The 14739-nt window shown below is 39.2% G+C and overlaps 1 protein-coding gene across 1 annotated transcript; it reads left to right on the top strand.

The window, feature by feature from the left end:
- The first annotated feature begins 1368 nt into the window (after nucleotides 1–1368).
- Nucleotides 1369–2610, top strand: FOXL1 (forkhead box L1). Its single transcript, XM_053449805.1, has one exon. It carries the CDS (start codon nucleotides 1369–1371, stop codon nucleotides 2608–2610), a length of 1242 nt encoding a protein of 413 aa, XP_053305780.1.
- The last annotated feature ends 12129 nt before the right edge of the window (nucleotides 2611–14739 follow it).

Genomic DNA, 14739 nt, shown 5'->3' with positions numbered 1-14739 from the left:
CTAACAAGCCACAGATTGCAGGATTATGGTTTATTTTTGTTTATTAGCTCACATAGCTGCAGCATGGCTCAGACATCAGACCACCAGCAACAATTCTTGTGTGTATGGAGAGACAAGGCAAGAAAACATACCAGTGGGCTCCATTAGAACAGCTTGTGACACTGGAACATATTAAGGGTCTGCAGAACCCCCTGAATTCTAGAATTGTTATGATGAAAAACTCTGCTTCGTAACTGGCTTGTTTTTACAGACAATTAGCCAAAACCCTAATATCAATGGCAAGTTCTTCATATTTCTGAGGACACCACAAGACAATATTAATGTATACACTGAAGGGTAGTGGCAGTGATAGGACCCCTTATCTTGATACAGAATCGTGACTGTAATTTACTTTATTCTTTACTGTGAAACTTAGAAATGTAATTCAGAGTGAATAAAAGTCAAACAAATATTTTAAAGCACCGAGTAGGACTGTCACATGATATGATGGCTACTAATTTTAACCAAGAGTTCTGATGCTGACTATTCTGGGGGAGAATATGATAGCACATTAGTTAAAAGCCTCATATCATTCAACCCTTGGTTCCTTTTTGCCTCAGTCAACATTAATCACACACTAATTTAAGAACTGGACAAGGAGAATTGTTTTTGTGAACGCAAAATAAAACATTTAGGAAACATGTTACTCTCTGCTTTAGCAGCATCAAACCACATTGGATTCAATTTGTAACCAGTGTTGTAAGAGCAATAGGTATCTTTCTGAATTGTCTTTTTATGCATTCATTACACTTTCCCAGTTTTTCTCTGTAGATTCTGTAGAGTAAGGGGCTGGTTTGGTTTTCTAAGCTGCTGTCGATGCTCGTGAGTCTGCAGTGTGAATGGTGGACGTGATATTTCAAACAGCAGATCACTGAGTTTATGTATTGGGTGCCCGGAAATTTTTCCAAATAAACACAGCTTGATTCAACTTGGGTGGGCAGGCTTATCAACAGACTAATTTTACAAACAAATGAAAGAAGAACCCAGAAACCCATTGGCTGGTACCAAGAAGACACGTGGAGAATACTTACACAGAGGGGGTTTTTTTTTTCTTTGCAATGAAATTTTAATTAATGTGGGTGGGCTGAGAATTGGAGGACTGTTTATTATAGACAATTTATTTTCCAGCGTTAAGTCAACATAAAATAGCAAACTTACAACAATTATTTAACATTTTTTAAACTATGAAGAAGGGACACAGAGAGGCAAGCTGTGGAAGGCAGAGGAGTGGGATCCAGACTGCAGCTCTGCGACTGCTCTCCATCAGGTTCCCAGGTATCGTCTCTTCTTCCCTGCCTCTGAAAAAAACGTTTTGCTCAACACTCAACCATGAGTCTCATCTATGACGGTCATCTACCTCAAATGGGAGGCGAGTTACAGAGACCACCACTGGTTTACCTGTATGGGGCAGACAGGACACTGATGCCAACCCTGGGATTTGCTTCTACAAATGTGATCTCCAGGCAGGAGCCTCCACAGAAGCCACCTTACAGCTACATTGCATTAATAGCCATGGCAATTAAGCACTCTCCGGATCAAAAGGTGACTCTCAATGGCATTTACCAGTTCATTATGGACCGTTTTCCCTTTTATCATGACAATAAACAAGGCTGGCAAAACTCTATCAGGCACAATCTGTCACTTAATGATTGTTTCATTAAAGTGCCAAGAGAAAGAGAAAAGCCTGGCAAAGGAAGTTATTGGACTTTGGACCCAAAGTGTCTAGATATGTTTGAAAATGGCAACTTCAGACGCCGGAAGAGGAAGCCCAAACTTCTATTGTCTCAAGAGGACAAGAGATACAAAACAGAGCTCTCAGAAAGCAATGGGTCTGAGGTGGAAGAAGCAAAAGATCTAGAACCTGCTTTCAAGATGACAACAGTGAATGGGTTAGCTTTGTCGTCACATGCCCACATAATTACTGATACTCCAGGCTCTGGGTGTGACTTGGACCCTGCCGGTCAGAAATCTTCTTCAGAGGAGGAAGGTGCCGTTGCAGAATTAAGTAAAGCTTCATCAGCTCCCCACTGCAATAACCCAGATTTGACCTCTGCCACTTGGAGAACGTCAGGTCCTTCAGGGTTGTCTGGGATGGGTACCTATTCTTCTAGCGAAGATGACGAAAGCCCCAACAAACGAAGTATTGTCTCTGGGAGTGAAATCAAGTTGAAGAACCAGGCTCTTTCTGAGACAAACCCCCGGTTTAAAGATAACGGTGCAACCGTTCCACGGAGACCATTGGCCGCAAACACAAAGAGTATGAATGGAACAACTCAGAACCCCCACAAAAGTTTCAGCATAGACAGCATTCTATCGAACGGGGGCTTCTCTTCATCTAAAGAGAGAGGACAGGACAGGGCTGCTGTCCATGCCGGAGCATCAAAGGTGACTGTGGACCCTGTATCTAGTGCTTACAGATTTAATTCCGTTGTTCCCAATCCCGGTGCGTGCCCGGTATTCAATACATCGCTAATGATCGATTCTCAAGTGCAGGGCAGGTTTTACCAAATCGGTGTCCCTATTTTCTCCTACTTTCCACTAGCGCTTACAGACACAGCTTATCCCCAATAAACCGCTTTCACATAACGACCTCCCTTTGCAGAATTAGTTTTGTTTTCCTATAGCGAACGCCAGCATTGGGTATTGCACATATTAATATTCATGGATCCTGTGTTTTATTTTTACACATTAAGGGGAAAACAACTTTTTTTTTACTAAACCTATGTAAACTGGAATTAAACATATTTCCATGTTCGCATCAGCTGTAATCGCGATAGTAAAGACCCCGTCGATCTGAATGCCACAAACCACATCGCACGCGTTAATATAAAGGTAAAATCAGCTTGCTTGGAAAGGCAGGGCTCTTCTTTTTTTTATAGAAAAATAGAAAAAAAAACTGTTTAATGTGATCCTGTTGCTTATATACCAGTTCAGTTTTCTTTTCTTTGGGTGGGTGTGAGGGGAGGGGATAAGGTTTTTTAATATGTATTATTTTACCCGTGTTTTTGCTGAAATTCAGAATGTGTATTTTTTAATAGACAAAACCAAATACAAAAGTTCTAAATGTTTGTTTTATTAACATAATACCAGTGGATTACATCTCTGATTTGATATGCATTACTTTTATAATTTACTCTCCAAGCTGAATAACTGTTTATGTAAAATGAATCATACACAGTTTGGTTTAAATGTTACACGCCATGCAATAATGCTAATCCTTGGATATGCAGAAGAGTAAACTTTGCACTGTAAGTAACTGTTTAACTGCTACTGAGCTAGGGAGGCGATCTTAGGGTTAATGTGGACTGTCTGAGAAGTCTGTCCCATTCCCACAATGTCCCACTGTCTGGGGTCAGTCTGTTGCTGGGACCTGAAAGTTTCCATATCAGTTGTGGGAAAACACACCCTGGGTTATGGGAGAGACAATGAAGGACTGCAGGGGCAGGCCTAAAATGGACTCAACTAGCCATCTAGTGACATGACACAGTGACACCTAGCACATGGACCAAATGTTTCACCTCTTTGCATGGCTATCCCACAATAACTACAACATTTGCAAACTAAATTGAGTGTGTGCAGAAAACATTAGTATCCACCCTTACTTTTCTGCGCATACAGTCCCTTCATCTTTCTATTAAACGCATTTTTAAATTTAGGAGTTGTCCTTGTTTTGCCATAAGTCATCGTAATGTTTTAACATAAAAAAATAAGCACACATCATACTTGTAGTTATGAAGATGAATAAAATATGCACACACACACACATCATTTTTAAGTTGGATTTGTTGAAAGTTCAGCTAACATCTTTAATTCTTAAACTGTAAGTACATTAGTTATAGAAAATGGTAGGCAATTTCAGCAATATATTCCACTAGACTAAATTATTGGATAATATATCAGAGCAATGTATGGGTATGTGAAGGTTACAAAGGGGTTTTTATGGGTTATAAGAGATATATTTTGCTAGTTTCACTGGTTTCAGAGTGAGAGGGTATAGCAAATAGATATTAGTTATGCCTGCTTGACCTGCTCTTTATCTCTTTACTTTAGACCTAAACTGGTATCACCAGTTTATAGGTACAGCACAAGCTCCAGTGCTATAGGAAGGGTAAATAAATAGATAAAAAAAAATGGGGCTGTGGATATTAATCTCTGCCCATAGGGGTAAATTGTATTTGCTGATTAACTGTTTAGTATCTTAAAAAAAAAATCTATTTTTGTACACCTTTAAAAAAAAAAAAATACAAACACAAATGTGAAATATTCCTTGTCTGTTATTTGGCATATAATTTTGGGGAGATAATGCCAAGCTTTAAAAAAAAAAAAAAAAAAGCAATTAGAAAAGAGCTGACCAAGCAAAGCTATGTCAGCTAAGCAGAGTAGGCCGCTGAGAAATCTATTGTCCTTCAGCTAAAATTTCACTGCAAAGTCAATATAACAGAAAGACTACATGCTCTGCTATTGTCTGTGTCACATAATAGTGGCATCTGATCGCAGTTAAATGTTGAGTTTAATACATGTAAAGCATGCAAAGCTGTAGAAAAATCTTACTAGATAATTTACATTATTTATAAAGTATTTTACAATTGTTAAAAAGAAATATGTAAATATTGTTGGCAAATCACACACATTACAAAAACCAAGTGAATTCACATACCCGATTAAAGCCTAAATCAGCGTATCTTAAAGGAAGTTAGGTATAACAAATACTCAACTTGACATTTAAAATTAGTTTAGTCTGCATTTTTCTTGATGGTTTTCTACGCATTCAGCATCCGAGTCTGGGCTGCAGTCTCAGGTAATAGTGGGTAAGGTTAATGTAAAAAAATGCTCTGGATCCTGTTATACCTTAGCAGATTAAATAATGTTTATATAAATATTTTTATTATCAATGCAAACATTTTTTATATCTTTGATTCTGCTTTTTGGCAAACACCTAATAATGGTTCTTCTGAGTGACAGCAACAGGAGAAATGGTTTAATAAATCAATATGAACTTGTAAAACCTGGGTCCAAAGTTACTGAAGTCTACTGTTAAAAACAGAGTGTAACACATATGTCAATCATCTGAATTGATCACTATAAATGGACAGAAGCTCCACTAATTCATTTGGAAATAATAATAATAATAAAAAAAATGACTATATAAGGTATTTTTTTTTTTTACAAAATCATTTATGCCACAAGCAACAGATCCACAAATTCCTGCTAAAGCCTAAACCTAATATATTTAATCTAAACCTAAAACATGTTCTGTTAACTGAAAAGGAAAACAAATCGAGCCAGCTTTTTCTTCTAAATATAGCCAAGCAGGGTCAGCGTTTTCTGCACATAATGTGGATCAGAAACGTGCAAAGAACTAAATAATCCTTTCTACAATTTTGAAAACTGAGTAAAACCTTAGTTTTCTGACGAGATAATTTTTTTTGATGGGATGGTTCAAATTACAAATGATAGAAGAGCAGGGCCATATACCTGTCTTCATTTTAACTATTGCTAAAGGTTAGTCATTGGTGTGCATTTCCAAATCTTTATTTTTTTAGGTACCAAAAATAACTAATATGACATGTTCACAGGGGGTTGAACTTTTTCTAATTTACTATGTTATACCTAGCATCTGGCCAATTGTTCCAAACCTGTTGCTTACAAGACTGTCCACTTTCACCAATCAACACTCGCTTTTCCATAATTAAATGGCCTACCATATCGCTTACACGCTGAAAGAGGGTTAGAGTATGTGGCCCAAGAACATTAAGGGCCACTCAGGGTTTGTGTGTAGTTGGGTGGTGGAGGCAACATGGAGGGGATGTATTGTATGACTATTTCCATCAATGAACTAGTTGAGTTCAGCCATGAGTTGGAACCAAGTGAAAAAGGAGGTGTTAAAGGTAACTCAAAACAATTTGTAGAATCAAACTCTTTAATAAAAGGAACGTTCCTTCAAGGAATGGGAAGAAGAAACACAAGATAACCTATTCAATTATTTTTCCCCTTCACTGTAGCCTGCAGACTTTGGGCCATTTCACGACACACTAGCCGCTTACTACTTCCAATTCACCTAAAAAGACCTACTCCGTATTTAAAGTTATGACTGAAGCATTTTATGCTCATATAAAGAAAATTTAATCCCTTGCATCAACACTTTAAGGAGGGGGTTATGTAGATTTAGTGGATTAAATGCCAGTCCATGTCGGCTACCTGGAATTTGTTAAAATTCCACGTTTTGCTAAATTGAATTGCTTAGCGGCCTCCGACATTTTGTTTCGAGCAGAGTTGTGTTAGAGTTCGTTTTCTTTGGCTTACAATTAGAAGGGTAACGGATTCCGTTTGAAGTTTTTTTTTAATTTTTTTATTGACGAACGAGCTGCTATAAATAACTCAAAACTGCAAAGAGTCTGAAATAATAACAGTAATGGGAATAAAGTAGAATTTATTACAGTATGATATGAAATGGTTTCACGGGCTCCATGCCGCTGGGCTTCATTTTTGCAGATGTGAAAACAGAAATACAATTATTCTAACAACTCTTACTGAGAACAGCATAGCGAGGAGGGCCGACTATTTACCATGCAAATTAAGGCTTCCCAGCAAGGCGTGCATGAAGTCATTACGTCTGAACAGAGGAAAATGTTACGGACTTTAAAGTAGAAGTGCCATCTATCTGCCCTCTATTTGATATGTGTCCAAGTAGCAAGAAGAAGAAGGGGACCACCCTTGACAGCAATAGCTCCATGCTGAGATGAAACCGGGGATCACTCATAAATCATATGCTCTTCGGTTCTGTGCGAAGACCACCTAGGAACGTAAGACGGGAAAGACCGGACCAACTGCAGTTTTGCAAGCTTAAGCTCGTCATTGTGAACCTACTCAAACTTCAGAGATCAATAACCCGCTGTTTTACTTATAAAAGGACCGCCGCAAAGAAGTTCTGAATAATGAAAACGTCAATCATCAGTACCAGAATACGCCCAACATGAGTCTGATGAAAAATATATATTATATAAAAGCATTTCAATTACTATTTTCAGTATCAAAGTAGTGTTTAAAATAAAAATGAAATTAGTTTCATTCGCAGCACTATTTTACAGCGTAAAGGGTGTGATGGAAACCCATAGAAAATGTATTATTATTCTTAGGCGGCTGCTTGTAGGACGCCTAGAGCACCTGGCTGGTTATTAGGGCAAAAGGGTCATTCTCTGCCTATAGGTGATTACGATCTGGGGGGCTTCTCTCCATGCTACACGATCCACAGTGCCAAGAAGACCTCCGGCGTATACGTTCTGCTTGCACAGCTGATTTTCCGTGTATGGCTCACGGGATATCAAGGCAGGAAACAGGAATGTCTCACAAAAAAAAGGGAAAAAAACAAGCTTTTCATATTCGAGATACATTGGTTTGGAAAATATACACTGATGAAAGTCCTATAATATAATATCTATGTAATATGTAAATATATACACATCCTAGATGAAGGTCTTCTTAGTGGGACCAAAACATTGGTTTTAAAATGTGGTAATAATTAAAAACTTTTTATGTAAAAAGTTAATTTTTACACTATTTTTTTTAATCTTGATATGTTTAAAAGTCTTTCACTCTGCATTTTATTAAAAAAAAACTATTAAAGCGTCTTTGTCTAAACACATTATCAAAACGGTATTAATCCTCCCCATGGCCATTGCATGTTTTCTGTTTTCCGCACACCTTTTAAAAGATTTACAAATCTTCCCAGAAGAATAGATTGTGGGTGCTGTTTATGGATGAACGGATAAAGGGTCTTATTCGCTAAAGCAGACACAATGTTAGAATTCTCAACTAAATACCAAAGAGGTGTCATCTCAGGTTTTAACTCTGTTTATTCTGATTTATCTTGGCCCAACATGTGAGTAAAACCCAGTTAATTGAAGCATGTAAAACGCTGCCAGCCGCCAGCCAAGGTACCCGGGACTATGGATATTTTCAGAACCCATTTCAGGTGTGAATGAAATTAGTTAACAATGTATGGCCTGTTTGAAATATATGCCAGCAAACATCAAAAACCAGAGGATAATAAGACACTGACATGACAAAAAGAGAAAGTGGAAAAACAAAACAAAACAAGGTGTTTGTTCACCAACCAATGATGCGTAATACAGATTCAGCGGCCTTAGGGACAAGTCTGAAAACCGAGAGTAGTTCTATACGTTAAACTAGGAAGGAGATATAGAATCTGGTGAAAGAGAGGAAGCTTTTTACGTGACAAGTGAGTAGTCAGCCGCGTGGAATACCGCTGAGAAGTAGTAGAAATGATCCTTTGATCGAGTCGTTAGCAGGTCACTGGTGTTTTGGTACGATGAGCGCGCAGGCCGAGTCAGGCCCGTAGTAAATGGGTAGGGTTGGCATTACGATAGAGACATTGCACCACGTCGGAGGACGATCCTCTACACATCAGCCGCTATGATTGTGCTGTAAGCGTCAGGATTCCATTAATGATTGTTTTATCGGTAATTAAAGCACACAATTGAAAAGCGTGCTATATCAGCATTAACCTGAAAGCCTAATGTCTGCAGGACTAATGAGACATCAATACTCTGTGATGACCTCTCTACAGAAAATAAATGTTTCTTGCAATGTTATAACCCGATTTCCTTACAATTAGAATGGATGTAGCAATTAAAACCCAACAAAGGATGCATAGATATATCCTTTAATGGTGCTAATGGCCGGACAAAATGCACAAATGAATTATGGTTCAGAAGAGCCGACAGGCAGCTCTTGAACTGCTGCACAACTCCCATGATCCTCGCTTATCTATATATATATATAATACTATTGTTTAGTATAATTACTGAGCATCGTGGGCATTGTATTTTAACCCTATAAGGACAATGGGCGGTCCCTAAACCCATTGAAAACAATGCATTTTGAGCCCGTACATGTATGGGCTTTGTCATTAAGGGGTTAACATGAGCTGCAGAGCCCTCTTTAGCTTCCCTTGAAAGATTATTCAGTCTGTATGATCTCCCAGGCCTAAATATACAGCTTTGTTAGAAACCTTTGTCCATTGAAGTGTTTCGGCAGGTAGCAAGTCTCGCTCTGTTCTTCATCAGCGAGGATATTCCCAGTGCCATCTCCCTCTTGTGCGGCCGTTTGAGAGAAGAGAGGATTTCCATTCACACGAAGTTGTCGCTCACTGGCTTAATTCATGCAAAAATGCTAAATCAATGCATTCCTTCAACAGCTTGAGCTTGCAGCGTGCGTCAATGCCCTTGGTCTTAATTGACAGGTAAATAAACACCGGCGATAATTATGTTTGTCTCGTAGTGGGTGGTCTCTGCTTTTAATTGAGCCGTGGTACCAATTTACAAGTCTTATCGCACATTTATTTGAAACACATTACGGGCACCCAAATGGATACCAGGGATGAGAAGTTTATGCAAACTGGACGCACAAGAATGCCCGGCAGACTCTACGGTATATGCTCCCCGTTACATCTCCGTGTAGGTCCAGCTTTACGTTTTTCCAAACCAGAAGGTGTTAAAGATGCCTTCACATTACTTACATAAGCTAATTACCCCTAAAATACACTTTCATCATAAAGAGCCGTACCAACATTATATAAAATGTGTGCCCAGATTCATAAAACAGACTATATATATAAGAAAGCTTGCGCTAATTTTTTTTTTTTGCATTAAATTTGTGTTGTTTTTAAAAATATTCAATAACTAAAAAGAAACAGCATGTCTGTAATAAACTACAATCTAATGGATAGTTTCCTGGACAGAGAACATGAGAAACAAAGCCATCTGGCTCATCAGACCCCTTCCTATAAAAGCGTTACAATGATGAATTGGTTCTAATTACTGACCTGTTATCCTTTATGTAGTATTATTATTATTATTATTCACACTAAAAGAATACAATGTGATACATTTCAATGCTGGCGCTGTTGGAATTGATATGTTATTGCGAGTTTCTGTTTAAACCAAGCCGATAAACAAATCATTATTTAAATGACCGATTCAAATCCCCTTAAACCTCTGAATCTGGTGATTTTCTGATATCGGTTGCAAAGATCAGGCAGACAACGATATATAAAGTACCACAAACCGACAGCTAGTATAGGGGGTGATGTGAGCCGGCAAATGGTAATTTTTACAGAACTAAATTATGGAGATGAGGCGTTTCTTCACCTTTTCCCTGTAAAACCCATACGACTATTTATATATTACCTTCAGAAAAAGGGGTTAAAAGGACCGAAAACCTGTCCCATATGACTTGCCAGATGTACTGATGGACAGGTGCTGATGAATTTTGGCCTGAGGGCCGCACCAGTGGGGGGGAACTGCAATGTAACATAGGCCTCAGACTGGTTCAATCAGCATGTCAAAATATTGTTGAACAAAATGCAACAATATGCCCGTTCCCTGTCTCTGCTCGGAGGTGATAAGTCAGATTCGGTCTTGCTGCATCAATAAGCTGCCCCTTGTGTTGGAAAACAAAAGATAGAATTATGCTTGCATTGCACACAGGTGTTTTATGTTAGGCAGAGGGCCCAAAGGATTCCCAGCCTCCCGATGTTCCCATAGACAGCGTGAAACATAAGACGTGGGAGAGGAGACGAGAATCTAGCCGGAGTCTCATCTTTGACAAACCCTACACTTTTTATGAGATACTTTTCTCACCATGTGCTGCGTTTAAAAAGCTTGAGGCCATAAAGCAGCGCACGCTGGCTTATTCCGCCATTCCTTCGCTTTCTTCCTGTACAGTACAAAACGACGGAATAATGAAATGTACAAGCTAATGAATAATTATGTCAAAGAACCTGTAAGATATCGTTTTAGTATTTGAACTGCGTGTTGGCGATGGTAGTTAACGTGCAATGGGACTGGATCTTTAGTTGTCCTGCGTGAAAGCAAAAATCCGTATAGGTTGGGTTAGAATTGGATTAGTTACAAATGTCAGAAGGTAAGCCATTTTTTCAGGTGGTGGTAGGCTTTGAATAGCCAAGTATTTGCCTAGCCATATGAAGCTAAACATGTGGCTCCAAATCTTTAATGCCCCACTTGTGGCAAAAGTGGAATAGTTACATATTTACATAGTTACATAGGCTGAAAAAGACATGCGTCCATCAAGTTCATCCAATAGGATTTACAAACTTGTATCATTTGCACAAGAGAAATTGGTTATCCATTTCCCATGCGCGGTACACGTGTAAATCGCTCTTGCCTCAAAATAGAACATTTTTACAGTACAAAGCGTCGTGAAGGACGGGCAACGCACCTCAAGAGCCTTTACCTGTACCAAAGTAACACTGTGCTTACAATAATTTAGCTGCAACATTAATTTAGTAGTCTATACTTTTAAAGGGTTAATTGGCATGGTGCTGCTAGACCAGTTGAGTTTGTTTCTTCCGTGTGAACCCTCAGGCACTGAAATGGCTAAGAACTCGCATCAAAGAGTTATACAAATAAGTATAAGTGAAATATATCATTTCTATCCATATAGAAGAGAGATGCCAAGAATGGATTTAAGACCAGGAAATCCCGGCTTGCATTGTCAAAGTGATAACATCTAGCAAACATACAATGTCTATCAGCATGTCTGCACTCTCTTCATCATTTTGTACACTTCAGCGTCCAACATGAATCCCTCGTTCATAAATACTTCACATCCCATTTGGCACGCTCTCTTAAAGCAGCCGGTCGCGTCCACAAAGTCACCTTGGTGAAATCACAGAGAGATGTGCTTTATCTTCACCTTCACGTGTCCCCCACATCCCATGAACAGCCATGATCCCCCGTGGATTAATGTAGGCATAATGTCTTAAAGCGACGCCGAAATGGTTAACAACCAACCATAGCGGCTGGCCCGGCGCAGAACAAAAAAAAAAGAAGTATTTAATATGACATAATCGGTAAAATCTCCAGCATGCTCAGGTTTCAACGAGCATCGCCAATTAAAAAAAGCAAAAAAAGCAGAACAGGTTGCCAACATTTCAAAAATCCATCCAAGGAGAATTTTCCTTTCAGCTAACGTGTTAAATATACTTAGAGAAAAAAACAAAACTCTAACAAAATGTAAGTATTGATATTACAATTGCATTGGTGCCATTATACTCATGGTTACTTAACCAATGTTACTTCATTTCACTAAAGTTCACCAAATAGAAAATGTAGCACTTTGAAGACTATTTTAATTTTTAAAACTCATCAGTACCTTTCTATACATATAGAAAGTCTATCTATACTATTATGTATAATATAGACGGCGTTACTGCTCCCTCTCCTTTACCGTCTTCAGTACGCTATCCAGTTTACAGCATTAGTAATATTCATAAGCTGGCAGCGTTCTCTCTTCTATTCACAAGGGTTTTGCTTTAAACCACTTTGAAATAAAACACGTTTCACGTTTCTTTTTATCCCATGCTCCTTCCTCCCTTGGTGCTGCAGGATCACAGCTAAGATGTCCCGCTAGGGCCTGTCACCTTCCCAAAAATGTCCGATGTCTGAAACGGTTCCAAGCGGTCGACTTAACAACGGAGAGAGACCGGGCCTCACGTCTCTCCAGAAATCCAGAGCAACCGTAACGGAAGGAACGGGGTGAAACGGGTCAATATTTGACAAAATGATTGGTGGTGGCAGAAAAGTATGGCATTAAAACGGTAAGAGCTCTGGATACTTAAGTTACTGAAGATTTAGCTAAATGGGGTTCAACTGTTGAAATGTCCACAAAGGCTGCATCGAAAGAAAACTATTATTAGATACATTTGATGATCGTATTCTAATTCATTCAATACCCATAAAAGAAAGGGATTGTATCATTCCGAGGTTACGCGGCTCAACAAGCATCCCACATTGTTATTTCAAATCCGGGGGGAAACAGACCTACGTCTTCATTCCCTTCCCAGACCACACAGAAACCAGCCCAGGAGTGCGGTGTTTAACGCATCTCCCCCTGAAATATCCTAGTGTAAGTTATATCACGTGGAGGCCGAGAAATGCCCTGAGGTGCTTACACTACAGAGGCCACTCACAATCATCGAGGACACTTCTTGTATTGTTCTTTTGCGTTCTGCTTCCTGAGACCAGGTGTCTCTATCTCCGTGGGGTTTACATATTGCTAAAAATGAAGGAAGCTACAGGAAAAGAGAATCTGTGGTCTGAATTCCCTGGGACCGTATTTCTTTGTTTTAATTTGTACAGCATGCCTTGTGAACTCTGCCCTACGGACAAAAAAATCCTTACATTGGGTTAGCCGGAAGCCTCCAGCAAGTTAAGAGGTGTTTGTGGGAACATCAGGACTGGTAAGAAGCGGCGACAGTGTGACCAGATGACTTCTTTAATATAGGAAGCTCATGATGAGGAGAACACCGCGGGCAGGCATCTGAAACCGTGCAACCCCAAAGATCTTTTAATGAAGCTGCTGAATTGAACACATATGAAACTACACGAGGAACATGGGGGATAACGGTTTCAATAAGTAAGGCCTTTCTCAGCTCTGAGGATTACTTGCGGAAGTAGAAGATCTCAGATGTAACAGGTCCAGTAGGAAGAAAAGTATTGGTCAGCAGATCGTGTCTCCCAACAATGAACATGGAGATGCGAATAATGGATTTCTAACACACAAGTTTAAACGTAAGGCGAAGAGGCTGGACTGTTTGAGTGGTTATTTGTATAAAATTGGTTTTATTCTCCAAAGGCTGGAAGCCAAAGTCCGGAACATTCTTTAGTATGCGCCGTCGTGTCTAAAGACTGATGCAACCAGGTTCATAGCAGGCCCAGAATGGCCACCTGGGACAAATGCCAGGTGAGCATGTGGCCCATAAGGCCAGTACTGTGCGGCCGTCCTCTGGATACACATGGCTGCACGCTGTGAATGTTTAAACACGTACATGTGTGTCATTTGGAGACCACTGGCTTTCCCCAGTCTGGCCTTGGTTTCTACCAGAGGTGGCTGCTGTTCCTCTACGACATGTTTGAAATGCGAATGTGTTTATAAGAAGGTATATTATTATTTTATAACGGTTTTCCATTAAATCCATTAGTTTACTTTTTAAAAATAAGCAAAACATATTTACAACATCGTTCATGTTACCGCCACTCTGACAAATGACACCAACAGACTCGTTTTATGTTATTTCATGTGTTAAAGATCAAGTTAATAAAGCTCTGAGACATGTGGCATGTGACATCAAAGGCCCTCCATCCATACATAAAATATTAACTATAATAAAGCTGCTTGAATAATCTTCCCTTTATTTATTTTGCTAATGTATTTTCCATTTATTTATAATAAAACCATTTACGGGGATAAAATAAATGTCTGGTTTTCTACAGAGAGCAAGGGCATTATTTATGGGTTTCTGTCGTTGAAAAGTCCTCTTCATAAGTTCCAGCCACCCACAAACAAGAAACATGTCTGGGTTCATTAAATAAAAAGTATAACAAATTGTTAGAATAAAAAAAACACATAAAGCAAACTTTGAGCACTCCACTTAACTACACTTAGAAATCGTAAAGCAAGTTACTTATCCCTTCACATTGTCCTAGACCTCAACGGCAGCCACCGCCGTTGTCCTCGATGTAAAAACTATTAGAGATCGTAGGGGTTTAGTGTGCGTACCTTCATTCCCCCCCCCCTAAATTCCAGCTTCAAGAGCACCCTTAAGGCAAACTAGAGTCCAAAACCTTTTTGAAGTGTAGGAGCTCAATATTGGCCCTG

Source organism: Spea bombifrons, chromosome 10, assembly GCF_027358695.1.
Source record: "Spea bombifrons isolate aSpeBom1 chromosome 10, aSpeBom1.2.pri, whole genome shotgun sequence".
NCBI classification, from domain to species: Eukaryota; Metazoa; Chordata; class Amphibia; order Anura; family Pelobatidae; genus Spea; species Spea bombifrons.
The sequence above is the reverse complement of the archived record's forward strand: the minus strand, read 5'-3'. Positions and strand labels throughout refer to the sequence as shown.